Genomic DNA, 15,278 nt, shown 5'->3' with positions numbered 1-15,278 from the left:
TTACATAACATATACAATAAAATAAATTTCATACTAATTCATTCCTATAAATGTGCATATATACAAAATAATGTTGTTATAATGAATAAATAGTGTTATAAACTAAAAAATCAAGTATATTTTAGGATACTAATAGTTTAATGACAAAAGAAATATATGAATTCTTAATATATACAATTATTAAATGATAAATAAAAATTGTGTAAAAACATGTAGCACAAAATTTCTATATATAAAGAAATACATTTGTACTATAAAGCAATGTTAAAATATTATACATCAAGCACAGTTTTCAATGAATAGAAAAACTAATACAGCAGGATATATAAATAGAAAAAGATATACTGTATACTATATAAGTAAATTATTATTAAATATATTATCCTTATAATTAACACAAATAATATAATATATATAAAAATAAATAAATCGTCAATAACATATCAATATATACCATTATAACAAAAACATTATAAAACAATATATATATAATTTAATGTAATCCAAATATATAAAACAGATATTATAATAAAAACTCTAATTCCTAAAACAGAAAATATTAAATATATAATACAAATACTAAAAGTAAATATAAAAGATTATTTATATATATAAAATCCTAAACCCTAAAACTATATATATAAATCCTATAATTCAAATTCATAAACTAAAATACTTTTACCTATGATTATGCATTTGAATATATGAGCGTAATGTTTCATAAAAAGTTTTAGAAAATCAATGAATTATATATATAAATGTATTATATATTAATTAAAATCACTAAAGTATTTAGAACACTATGTTATATTTATTTTATTACAGTGGCAGTGATAATACATCTATGAACAAATAAATTGTAGCCTGAATTGTAAGCAAAATTTATGTACAAAAAATATTTTATCCGATATTCTATGAATTTATAATAACACTCCATACCCTTAAGGATAAAATACATTGCAATACTTTAATAAATATGAATACTATAACGCACATACATATTATCCATTAACATAAAACTATATATATATGAAGTTCAAAAAGTACTCTTATTAAGGGATATTTTGTTCTTTATTTACTAATTATATTAAAGAAATTCCCTTCATATAATAAAAATTTTTTATACTTTAGATCTACATTTTATTATATAAATATTTTTAGAGAATATGTTTGTTTCATACTATTAAATTTAATTTATTTGTTTTAGGATATATTTTTATAGAACCTATATAATAAAATATATTATGTATAATTAGGAATTAAGCTTATCCTTTTTAATGCTCAGCATAATAATAAAAAAAATATACCAAAACTTTTGATGTATTTCAGTACGAATAAATATTTATCAATATTTAGAAGGAAAATATAAGACAAATATATGTATTAAAAAAGTATTCACATAGATTATTCTTCAAGATAGGATTTCAATGTGGGAAAATTTAATTTCATGATAAATTAAATTTTTATATTTAATAAGTTAGAAATGTATTTTTTTATAAAAATTTACAGTATAAAAAAGTAGCATTATTATATTCATCATTTAATATATATTGCGTTTCTCCTATATTAATATGCATATATATTAATATATCATCCTATGTTATTTCCATCCAATTTATTAGGTATTCATTATGGAAAAACAATAATATGTAAAAAATATACGTGTAAAATATTTTATATATTGGGATATATGTAGTTAAAAAAACTACATACCTTATATAAAATATTAATTAGCAACATATAACTAATTATATACAATAAACATGAAACATTATAAATTCAATTATAATAATATACTAGTGAAGTTTTTATATAAAGTGTAAAAATGAAATAATAGTATAATATTTTATTATTATAGGAGAAGGCACATTTATTTAATAATATCTAAATGAAAAATTAATATTTATGTAACTTATATATAATAAATATTACAGCACTTGTATGGTAATATAGTAATAGAAATGATAATAATTATTATGTATAAATCCAATAAATACTATTATTTCTTGATATTTGATCTTTATTGATTTATTTCTATGTATATTTTTATTTTTGTTAATTATGTATAATAAATAAATAATTTTTTTAAACATATTATTCACATAATAATTAGGTAAATTTTAGGTCAAATTATTATGGATTCGTTTAGAAATATTATTTGGAGTAAAAATAAGAAGAATCATTTGGAGTTTTTAATAAATAATTAAAGAAACATAATAAAAAATTCTTTATGTAATTAATATTTTGTTAATTATATACGAAAATAGTTATTAAAATATTAATTCATATATTATATTATTTTTTGCTTATAGAGAGGAAAAATAATGGATTCATTTACTATATTACACGAAAAACAAAATTCTTCGGCATATTATGAATGAATAATTTTGGTGTATTATATGAAAAAAAAATTAATATAAAATATAAAACAATATATTATGGAATAAATTTACTTTAAATAATAACATATAAAAATAAATGCATTATATTAAAACTCAAAGAATTCTTTTTTATGAATAAATTATTTTATTATAGGATTATATTATATAATGCAAAATACATATATGTATTATAAAATATATATTGCTATGATATATAATATAAAATTATATGTTTTAATTATTTTTCGTATTCATATATAATATAACGTTTATATTAATATAATATTATATAATAAAAATAACACAATTATATATAAATATATGTGTACCCAAGATATATAATTATTTAAAGTGCATCATATACTGATACTAATGTATATATAAATTTTAAACACTTATAAAATAGTATTTATTTTATTATAATTGAATTCACATAAATTAAGATATATTATATGCATAATTTCATATAATATATTAAAAAAATGTAATTAAAATTCTAAAATCAATCTAATAATTGATAATATAAAAAAGTTTAAAACAAAAATAAGGAAATAAATTATATACAGAAGTATTTCTTATGAGGCATGTGTTTTGAACTAATGTATTTTATAGATATAAGTCTTCACATACCTTAAAATGTAATTAAAAACATAAAATAAATAATTTATAATAAAATTATATACTACATTACATATGTACATTTCTTTTAATATGAATTGAAATTATTATAGAAGTTGTGTTATATATGATGTTATTACCCATGTACTGTTTTTATAGATTTTATTGTATATTTCTAACTATATGATTTGATTTTTCTTATTATGATATGTTTTTTAAATAACATAATTTTTCCTAGAACGAATAATGCTAACAGGGTTTTAAATGAATAAAGAATTTAATAAAATTATGAATTTAATGTAAAATATCTATAATTAAATAATATCATATTTGTTATTATATTTGATGTAAATATAATATTTACCAAATATTTTTAACAAATAAAAATTCATTATAAAAAGTGTAGAACTTATTTTTTTTCTTTAGAATATACATAAATTATGGAGAGTAACCCTAAATTAGAGAGCGAAAGCGTACAACTTATATGTTTAATAAAAAAATGCATTACAAACATGGTTTTAAAATATCCCATTTATTAAAAATGAAAGCATGTTTTTTTTATTATGATTTTTATAATTTTGTTCATATTGTAACTTTTATTTTCAGTTCGATATTAATGGTATATTTCCCACATGTACCGACGGATTTAGTTGGGAATCTGATGATCATAGTAATGCCTCTCACGAATATACAACTTTGTGTAGTAAATTTTATATAGCTCATGAAACAGGTAATAATTCGCCACATTTTTCTAAATTGTGTCGACTTCTTGCTCTATATTTAGATTATATAACTACAAAAGAAGATGAAGAAAGTATGAAAAAAAATTGTTGTATTTTATTCTATTATAAAATGAAAAAAGATATAATAGATAATTTTGCATCAAATAAAAATACTAATGCTAAAGATTATTACGAGAAAATGACAGAACAAGGGCAACCGAAAATTAGTACAACGATATCAAAGATATGTATGAGTTATTCTCCCATTATTGATGATGATGTATTTAAAATTATTGAAAATCTTTTTGAAATATATAAATGGATTAATATTTTTAATACTAAATGGAGGCAAAGGACCACCGCAAATATTCCTAATTTTAGGTCATGGATAGAAAAATTAGTAAATCATCCTGATAAATATAAAAATCAACTTATGAATGAACTAGACAAAATTATACAAATATTTAAAAGCTATAAAAGTTCTTGGAAAAGCTGTCCGCTTGGCACTCATTTATTACCTTACATATCTGAAGAATGGATAGAAGGAATTAAAATAAAAATCAATGCAAAATCTGCAAATACAAAGGAAACCGAAGCATTAAATCCTCCAGATTTAATAATCCCGGGGGGAAATGGCGAAAAACAAGGTACCAAATCAGCAAGTTCTCAAGCTTTAATAAGCTCTGGGACAAATAGTGAAACAAACACAGGAATGAGTGTTGGAATGATTTTTATAAGTTCTTCAATATTAATAGTTATGTTTATTTTGTATAAGGGTAAAAATAAAATCAATATAATATATTTATGTTGTATTATAATATATCTTAGATATATTATAAAAAATTTGTATAATATAAATGATCAATAAATAAATATGTTATTTTATTTTTTCTCTAGTATACCCCTTATTTTTCATTTTTAAAACCAACGGTACGGAAATTAAGAAGAATGTTGAATAAAAATAACAAGAATAATCTGGGTCTTATGAATACATTTTATTTTGAATAAAAGAATTCATTTAAAGATAAGTATAAAATAGCATATAGTTAAGTTAAATATAACTAATAAATGCGTAAATTTAGTTATTGGTATCAATTTGTTTTGCATTAATATTTAAAATATAGCATATGAATTCTTGTAGAAAATAAATTTAATTATATTAATATGATAATATAAAGAATAAATTATAAGGAATATTAATAATACCTAGTAAAATGCCATAATATATGAAAATTCAATTTTTAATAATTAATACAAATAGAAAAAAAAGCATATTTACTGTAAAAAAATAGAATGAATTAAAAACATATATATCATTTTCTTATTTATATTAATCATGGTCAAAATATATAATTAATTTGGAAATACAAGCATTGTGTGTTTAAGTAACACAAATTATAGAACAACAAACTATGATCTGTTATAGGAAAATTATTCTATAGTATTCGAATATCATTTATCTGATTCTAAATATTTATATATGTATATAATAAATTTATTGTTTGAAATAAGTCTGAAAACGTTATGAGTGTTATATATTCTTTTTGGTAAAATCAAATGTCTCTAACTATTGCAAGTATTTAATGGACATTTAATATTATATTCCAATTAATATATTAAAAAAAAAAAGAAAAACTCTAACCATATGAACAATACTCTAATATTATTCCAAGGTATGTGTACGTACTAAGATTTTGAATGTAAATAAATTAGGATATATCTAATGTATATAATTATATAGAATTATTAAAACTTAAAAGGTATGTGTATATCTGTAATATTATAAAAAATATATATTTTAGTGGAGAAAATAAAAAAAAGATACATAATTCATGATATTAAATTTATAATGAAATATTGTAAACAATTTATGTTAAATACATATTCATTTATTTCATTGATAATAATTAAATTCATTTTTTTAGATTTACTATATATCTCCAAGGATTTTTTACGAAATAATTGAAGAAAATACAGCATTTTAATGTAAAGCATTAATTTAAATTTATCCAAAATACCTTTCCTATATATAAAATATTATTATTTCATTTGAAAAATATATTTTTGATTATGTTTTAGTTTATCATTATATTATGGTATATTTAATGAAATTATTTAAGTTAAAACAAGTTATTATGTAAAAAGCTAATATATATAGGTGTAAATTTTACTACTGACAAATATTCTGCTCAAGTAGTGGTACACAAATTACATATAAATCAACATATATTATATAGATTATTACGTGGTATCATTTATTTCATTTTACAATACTAAAGGATAAATGAACATAAAATATATTATATATAGTAAAATCTTAGAAAATAATTATAAATAATATAATTATTACTTAATAAAAATATATATATGCTTTCTTATATTGTTTTCATTAATTAATTTAATAAAATAATTTTAATATCATTATAATAAACATGATTAATATTAGCCTATCGAAAATCATATACATATATATTTTGTTAAATTTAATGAATATGATTTTATTCTTCTATTTTAAAATAATAAATATATAACATTCAGAATTATGCTAATTTATTGATGAACAAAAAACTTTATTTTTAATATTATGCTATTTTTATATTTATAGTAATGTGTAAAAAATAGAACTATTTTATTTCATTATCCTTGTGACAACAATCATGTATTATTTTTATTCAAAATAAAATAACGAAAATAGATTTTTTATATTTATTTATAGGATTTATTTATTCGCATAGACATTTTTTAATATATTTTACTCTTCATAGGCATTTGTTTTGTTTATTTATTTAATGTAATAATTCAAGCATTATTTTATCCATATCCAATAAAAAATTAGTGTATTTCACAAATTAAATATTATTAACACATTTCTTGTTTTAAATCTGAGTTCATTTTCATTCATATATTTATTCATAATGTATTACATCTGTAGGTTTATTTTCATATATTGTTAATTTAATACAGGTATTATAAATATTCCATTTTATATTGTAATATGTCAAATATATTATTTTATTTTTTCAACCTATATTGTAATAATATTATGAAATTCTTATAATACAACTATTTTTATAAGAAAATTATTTTATAACTATAAATATTTAATTTTCATATAAAATTGCAGTCAAATTAATTACCTTATAAAGCAATATTAATTAATTTACTATTATTATATTAGTATTCTTTCTAAGTTATATATAATTCTGCGACTTTTTTGAATTATTGTATCCATTTTTAAATGAATCCATTAAATTGACACCATCTTATTTATATTTTTTTAGCATTCTTCTTAAATTACTTAGATTTCGTTGCAATAATTAACCAAATGATGTATACTAAAAATAAAATTCAATGTGATATCCTTATGAAAAGGTAATTTATTATATATAAGTAGTACATTGTTATACGTAACATTAATTTTATAACATATATATCTAATGAATTAAATTTAATTTTAACATTATATAATATGAATGCGATTATTAATATTGCAAAATGTATAAGAATAAAAACTGTACCCTTACCTTTGACTAAAGTTGAGTCTATCCCTTGTATATCTGTATGTCTAAAACTGTCCTGTTCTCTAGGCTTATATCACCGCTTATTTCCTTAAATGGTATTATTAAGACAAGCCCTTATTCATGTTATATTTATTATTGTTCATCTTTTCTATAATATCTCAATTATTTTAATATTTCTATGAATTTTTGTCAAAAGATATTAAAGAAGCACCAAAATTAATATTGTAATAAGTACACAATAAGAAGAAATTTGTGGAAACCTTGTAAAATAAAGAAATAGTACTCCAGTTAAATACATTTTGATCATTTATATAATAACTAATTGTATTTTTAAGTTGAATAGTTTTGATAAGACTATAAACAATTTTTGAAATCTTTTTATTCATCACAACATAATAAATATTTATAAAATACCAAATATATTACAAGCATATTCTACTCTATTAAAATAAATGTTCAAATTTCTAATACTATATAGCAATGGCTTATTATTAATTATGCTATTCATATATTTCTTTGATCACACTTTCTAACAATGTACTTAATTACTGGTAATTAGACTTTTTCAGAATTTGATATATATATCAATTACTTAAATATTTTCAATCCATAAAAATCTTATGAGTACCATATATTTTGTTTCAACATTATTTTTGAAAACAATTATATTAATATTTATTCAACTGCATAATAATTAATTTATTTTTATTTTGTATAATATGTTCCAAAACATATATTAAGTATCTTTTTCTTTATATTTTTAAATTAATCTTTTTGAAGTAAATAACTACTGATATTGAAAAATAATTAAGCATTAATTATGTAATAACCTAGACTCATGTGTTCAATGAACTGTTCATAAAAGAATAAAAATTTAAAGGTCTATAATTGTAATTACTAATTTAAATTTACATTTAATAATTACTTTTATAATATCATAAAAGACAAAAAATATCATAAAAGAAATCATATAAAAGTTCTCAATATTCTGCTGTATTATTTTGAAAATTTTGTTTGAAATATTTCTAAAAATGCATATATTAATAATCATCCAAGGAATGTAAAAACAATTTTTGTAAAAAAATATGGGTGTTCTTTCGCACGATAACAATAGTTTTCACATTAATTAAAGAAAATGTATAAGTTAGTAAAAAATTAAGATATTATTCAGTTTTACAATAGAAAAATAAAATTTATAAATTTTTATACACGCTCTAAAAAAATAAAGCTATGCTGATATATATTATATTTTTTGCATTTCCTCTGTACTTTTTTAAATTGTATTCCTTTTTTATTTATTTTATATAATACTCTGCTGTTTATTTAAAAATTATGTATGTAATAGAATCATTTATTTATATATATGTTTTTTGTATTTTATAAATATACTATATATTGAGCGCTATATAAAATATATATCAACAAAGTACCATATTTTCTTTTTATATACTCATTATATATTATAATGAATAAAGTCATACTTAGTTATAATGCCATATTCAAGAAAATCAAAAATATAATAATATATAAGTTAATGAAATAATAAAATATGAAACTATATTTTTCAATGGAAAAATGTAATTTAAATACGAAATGACATTTATGCAAAATATTAAATATGACAGATAACTGGGGCACAGATTATACATTAATATATAAAAATTATTCCTATATTGAAATATAATTCTACTTTTATAATTATATTTATATTACAAACTATGTATAAATTAAAATGCACGCGTAATATTATTTCATTCTACTAGTTACTTATCAACAATATTCAAATATGTGTTTTCTTAATAATAACTAGAATTGAGACATTATGAACTGGAAACCAATTTAATTACTTATTATATTATATATATTAGAATAATACATATACATCTATAATATGAAACAGTCATTCCATATATATAAAGTATACTATTGGCTGTGTATATTTATTTAAATTTAATGTATTTACTTATAAGCATAATGCAAATTTTAAAAATACACATAGTTTAAATAAAATCATGTAAAATATTGCATACATAATATATAATTATTTATAATAGCATAATGCTTAAATATGGTGATATAATTGTTTCAATATTTATAATTATTTTTCGCCTGAAAAATGTATTTATAATTAAAGCACAAAAATGTAAATATTTTCATTGAATATATGTATAATAATAAATAATCATTATTATTTATTTGTCATAGAAGAATTGATGTAAAACAAAATATAATTAATAAAATATGCTAAAATATTATAAGAATATAGCAATTAAAAAAAGGCTAAAAAGAAATCTAAAATAAACTCCTATTACAGGCTTTAAATAAATTTAGATACAAGGAAAATAAAAATATATATATTCAATGGAAAAATAATCTGTAATCTTAACCTTAATGTCATATTCAATAAATTTATAAAAGAAACCTATACTGTATAATAATAATTTCTATATTTCAATTGCCAAAGCTAATTAAGTTTATTTTATTTTCATAAATTGTAATAAAATAATATAATTTTAAATTTACTGTAATAATAAAAAATATGACATGTTTTATATTTTAAAAATACAATTATATAAATAATATATTGTGATATATTATTTACAATATATACACTTCAATAAATAATATGCAAAAGTTAAAATATTTTGCCAATTATTAAAAGAAAAGACTATTGATTAAAACTAAAACCATGAACTCTAAATTCTAATATATTTTCTATTTTTTTATGCGTAATTTTATAAAAAAGTGCTATTATCTTTTTAAATAAGCATTATACTTATGTTTTATATATATTCCTTTAAAAAAATAGAGAAGACATGTTACATATCACAAACAAAACAATGCTATAATTAGAATAAAAATTAATGGTTATATTATAATAATTATACTTTTTACGAATTATACAATATTAATTGTGTAAATAATATGTTTTCATATAATGTACAAATCATTTTAAAAAAAATTATTTATGTCTTATTAATATCCAAGATTTTTTTTTTTAATAAGAAACACATTTAATTATACTGAATATGGGGGAATCTATAGTAGGATTGAATTAATTTGATATATATTACAAAATTATAATACTTTTTCATATAAATATCTATTAAATTTATATAGATATTGTTCATAAGTGTATGGATTTGTAAATATTATTACTTGTATTTTATTTTAGTATGAATCTATATATTCATCATTTAATAAGTGTAAGAATGTTATAAATTATCCAAATATAGAACACAAAGCATTTCAGAATAACTGTCAGGAAATTAAAAAACAATTTCTAAATATCAGTAATACCACAGTACAAAACATATGTTGTCAAAGAGTCGAATATTTATTTAAAATATTTAGTGAATCCTCATTTTCTTTTTGGAAAAGGAGGGTATCAAATATTTGTATTATTGGCTACACAAAGATGAACTAAATGATGGAAATCATAATAAAGATATTCAAAATTTATTTAAAGAATTGGTTAAGATAGCTGAGGAAACTTTTTTAAATAGCACTCCTCAGAATTATCATTTACAATATAACTTTGATGATTTAGAAATATTCAAGGACCTATATAATATTAATGTAGAATTTGAAAACATAAAAGAATCTGATACAAATAATTGTAATAGTAATATGTGCAAGTGTGCCAAAAAATGTGAACAACTATATAATCGGATCAAGAACACATGTGAAACAAAATACGACTTTGGTTTATATAGTGCTTTAGAAAAAATACGAAAAAAACTTATTGATGAGAATTCAATAAAAGATTGCAATATAAATTTACCAGACATATTGCCTTTATCTCCAATACAAACTTTATTAGTTTCTACTTCAATTCCTATTGTTATGATTTTATTAATATTTTGTTCTGTAATTTTTATATATAAGGTTAATAATATATATATTAATACTATAAAAAAATAGTTGAAATAAGATAAAAAAAATATGTTCTAAAAATGTTTACATTCAATATAATATATATTTTTTTATTAGTTCACTCCATATCGTTCACACATACAACGTGTCGTAAAAAGGATAAAACATATATTTAAATATACAGATAAACAAAGGAATAAAATGCAACCATCTGAAACATATGGCAATATTTCATGGAATAGGAGATATAATGTTCTATATAAATCTGCATAGTTATGCGATTATACATATAATTACAAGAATATATTTCATTTAAAATCATATAAAAGGATTATGCTAAATGCTTTTTTGAGTGGTTCGATTAAAGTTTTCATATAAAAAAGAAATAGACCTTATAATATACTAAAAAAAAAATATAGATTATTTACTAAATTTAATGTAATAATGCTTCAAAAAAAATAATAGAGAATGTTAAAGATATTTTTTAACTCAAGAAAAACGACTGAAAACAAAACGAATATATATCATATATTTATATTTTTAATATTCTGCAGTTTGCATGAATATTATTTATTTTTTTTTTTATTAAGATCCATTTCATACATATAATTATTTAATGCATTTGAAATAAGACATTTAAATATATATATCCTTCTATTCTATTATATAGCATTATATAAAATGTACGTTCAATTATCAAAAAAATTTGACGAAAATTTATTTTTAGATAATATGATTTTTTTATTATTCATAAGAATTTTTTTCTTATAGAGTGTATTATGTACCCCATGATTTATTATATTAATTTGTACAATATTATTAAATACAATATTTTTTTTTGTAAATCGTTAGACATGCATCTTATTACTTCATTTATTGTAATAATCTTATTTATACCATTTAATAAGCCATTTTATATTACAATATATATTTTTCATTTGTTATATGAAGAATATCTAAATTTTTCACAATATATATAATACTGAGTACACTAGTAATCTTCATACATTCAGTGAAATACAATAAAAATTAAATTTTTTTTTCGTAAAAATGTGATAAATATTTTATATTATATATATAATATATGTGAGTGTGATTATTTATAAATAATTACTTCCTTATTATTTATATAGATTTAATATTACGCAATGATGTGTTATCAAGTAATCATAAAAAAATGTTATAACACATTGTATTCATTTTTATAAAAAAAAGTAAAAACCATAATAAAAATTAATTAGTACTACAAAATTAGAAAGAACAAAATTTACTTATGTATCCCATAAATATAAAAATAATCATAAATTCAAGGACATAATGATCGTATATGGTAATATATATAGACTAAAAAAAATTATTTTTTGTTTAATAACATATAAGTAAAAATTAGTTATTTTGTAGTATGCAAATACTATAACATGTAGCTTTTATGTTCCCCATTTTAAGTTTTTCAATAAATATATAGTTCACTTAATTAGTTTATTATTTAAATATTTCATTAACCATTATTATTATTTTTTTTATTATGCACGAGATTCCTCGCACACTACATTTTTGACATGTGTAATTTTATATATAATTGAATCGAATATATTTTCAGTAAATCAAAAAGCATAAAAGGAAAAATTCATGAATATTTATACACACACATTTTATAAAATGATTCTAATATATTTTTATATTATTTATAAAATATATAATAGTTATCTTAATTACTGTCTAAAAAGCTATATGCATACATAGGTAGTAACAATGTGCCTATACAAAAGATATTTCTATTATGACCATGCAAAATACTAAAATTTTTATGAGTATATACATTAAAAAAATCACTGTTATGAGAATACATAAATTTACTTTTATGTTATATATTATAATATACACAAAAATAAAAAGAAAGCAAATTAAAAAATCAACTACGACATTTAATATATAAACAATCAAGTTATATTTAAGATATATTGTTTATTCAAAGGAATACTTGGTACTATAGTCTGCATATATATATATATATATTTATGTAAATAATAATATTAGTTCTGTTAATTCATATATAATATTTATTTATTACGTTACGCATAAAAACATTAATTTGAACATTTTCATAATTTCATACATTCTTTTTCACATATATAATTGTTTAAAAGTATATAAATATATTTGTTAACAATTGTAATTTTTATTCATCTAAATATTACAAATATAAAATAAATTCAAAGCTATTATATTTTCTTGCATGTACAAGCATTAATATCTATGATAACAATAAATATCAGTTAGTACAAAAAATTATAGATCACATAAGTACAATTAACTAAATTAAATATATCATATAAAACATCATAAAATATATAATTCTTTAAAATGTACTATTTTCATGAAGATGAAAAAAGTTATAATAATCTATACATTTTGTTATATTGCATATTAGTCTGTTTGTTATATCTACAATTTATATTAAATTTCCTTATCTGTGATATTAGGTAAAGAATATTACTTTTTGCGTTTAATATTATAAGTGAATATAGAAAACATTACTTATTTAATAATTATGGTTTTAACACATATTTAATATTATGATTATATTTATATAGTGTTCTGTCTTATATGCAATGTATTTCTTTAGTAGTATTTTTTAAATATAATTTTAATTGAAATAACGATAGAAATAAAAAAACAAACAGTATATATGTATATATCTTATTTATTGCAAATTATATTCTAATAAAATATTAAAATCTATGAACAATAATAAATATAAATAAAAAATAAATTGTATATCACTGCTTTATTTTATCCAAGCATATTGGATACAACCAATTCTTATGGAGATTAATATGTTTAAAAATTATAATTCATTCATTATAATAAAAAAAGTAATAAACATAGAATCCTAAACCCTAAACCATAACCACTAAACGCGAAACTATGAACCCTAAACCCTGAAGTAAATACATAGAACGATTTTTCCTAATATTGTATGAATTAATGTTCCTAAAATATTATTCATTTTTTTATTATTTAATAATGTAATATAGTATTGCTTCTAAATATAAATTCATATTTAAAATTTTTAAGGCATACATTATTTTGCGTAACATTGAATATAATTTACATTATATTTTAAAACCAATTATAAAAAAAAACTATAATGCTTTATATTAAACATACTTATTATAGACAAAAGGAAATGAATATATAAAATTAAAGCATTATTACAGAGTGATTAATTATTACTAATTTATGTTTGCACTTTTAGATTCAGTGATAAGGATCTGTGTATTATTATGTAATAATAATTATAAATTCAATTTTATATTTAATACAGATATGATTTCTTCTTTTTATTTTTTTTTTTTTCTCCTAATATACAAATAATACATATATTCCAATGTTTTTAAGAAAAAAAAAACATTACTATATTTCTACCATTATATTTAATTTAAATTGATGGAAATTAATTTATTTTTTTATACTAGTAATTAATTTTTTGTTATTTAATAATAAATTGATATACTTTTTAAATGTAGTAAAAGACACTGTGCGTAATAAGAAGCAATATATTTTTTAATAGAATAACTTTTTTTTATACCATTATAATTGGAGGAGTGTTTATATAATTAATTGAGTTTTAATATTTTATTAGATGAGCTGTTGATATTCTCAACTTTTTTTATAAGTTTAATGCTTTGGTTTGTTATTTTTATTTTATTTAATTTTTACGATTTTTTTTTATTCCATAAAATTCAATTGATAAATTATTTTAAGCATAATTTAATGGTATTTTAATTTTATTCTTGTTTCTGATGCAACATTAATTATTTTTTATATTGAAGTTCATTTTATTAGTGAGCATAAATATTAAATATATAGTATAAATATATATTTTTATTCCATTTATCTCCATATAATGGTGTATCATAATACAGAAAAATAAAATATTATGTTAAATATATATCAATCAAACGGTTTATATAATTCACGTGTGTTTTAATAATGTAACCCTTTAGAACATAAAAAAGTTATATGCCCTTATATATATGTATACATATATATTTCATAAAACGTATTTAACTTATGTCTACTATTGATTTCATTAAAAAAGATCTATCTCTAATCTAAACAAATCCCATTTCCATGATTTAATCTGTTCAAATAAT

At 18.3% G+C, this 15,278-nt stretch overlaps 2 protein-coding genes across 2 annotated transcripts; both read left to right on the top strand.

Moving 5' to 3' along the window:
* Window positions 1-3,439: 3,439 nt before the first annotated feature.
* Window positions 3,440-4,729, top strand: PGO_002965 (variable surface protein; the record flags this gene model as incomplete). The annotated part of the gene is made up of 3 exons (XM_028691223.1): window positions 3,440-3,472; window positions 3,606-4,475; window positions 4,619-4,729. The coding sequence occupies 3 exons, from the start codon at window positions 3,440-3,442 to the stop codon at window positions 4,727-4,729; spliced, it is 1,014 nt and encodes a 337-aa protein (XP_028547024.1).
* A 5,689-nt stretch (window positions 4,730-10,418) lies between these two features.
* PGO_002960 (variable surface protein) lies at window positions 10,419-11,391 on the top strand (the record flags this gene model as incomplete). Its single annotated transcript, XM_028691222.1, has 3 exons — window positions 10,419-10,448; window positions 10,624-11,130; window positions 11,236-11,391. The coding sequence occupies 3 exons, from the start codon at window positions 10,419-10,421 to the stop codon at window positions 11,389-11,391; spliced, it is 693 nt and encodes a 230-aa protein (XP_028547023.1).
* Window positions 11,392-15,278: the final 3,887 nt, after the last annotated feature.

Source organism: Plasmodium gonderi (genome assembly GCF_002157705.1).
Source record: "Plasmodium gonderi DNA, contig: Pgo-contig_340, whole genome shotgun sequence".
Taxonomy (NCBI): Eukaryota; Apicomplexa; class Aconoidasida; order Haemosporida; family Plasmodiidae; genus Plasmodium; species Plasmodium gonderi.
This window is presented reverse-complemented; position numbering and strand designations above follow the sequence as displayed.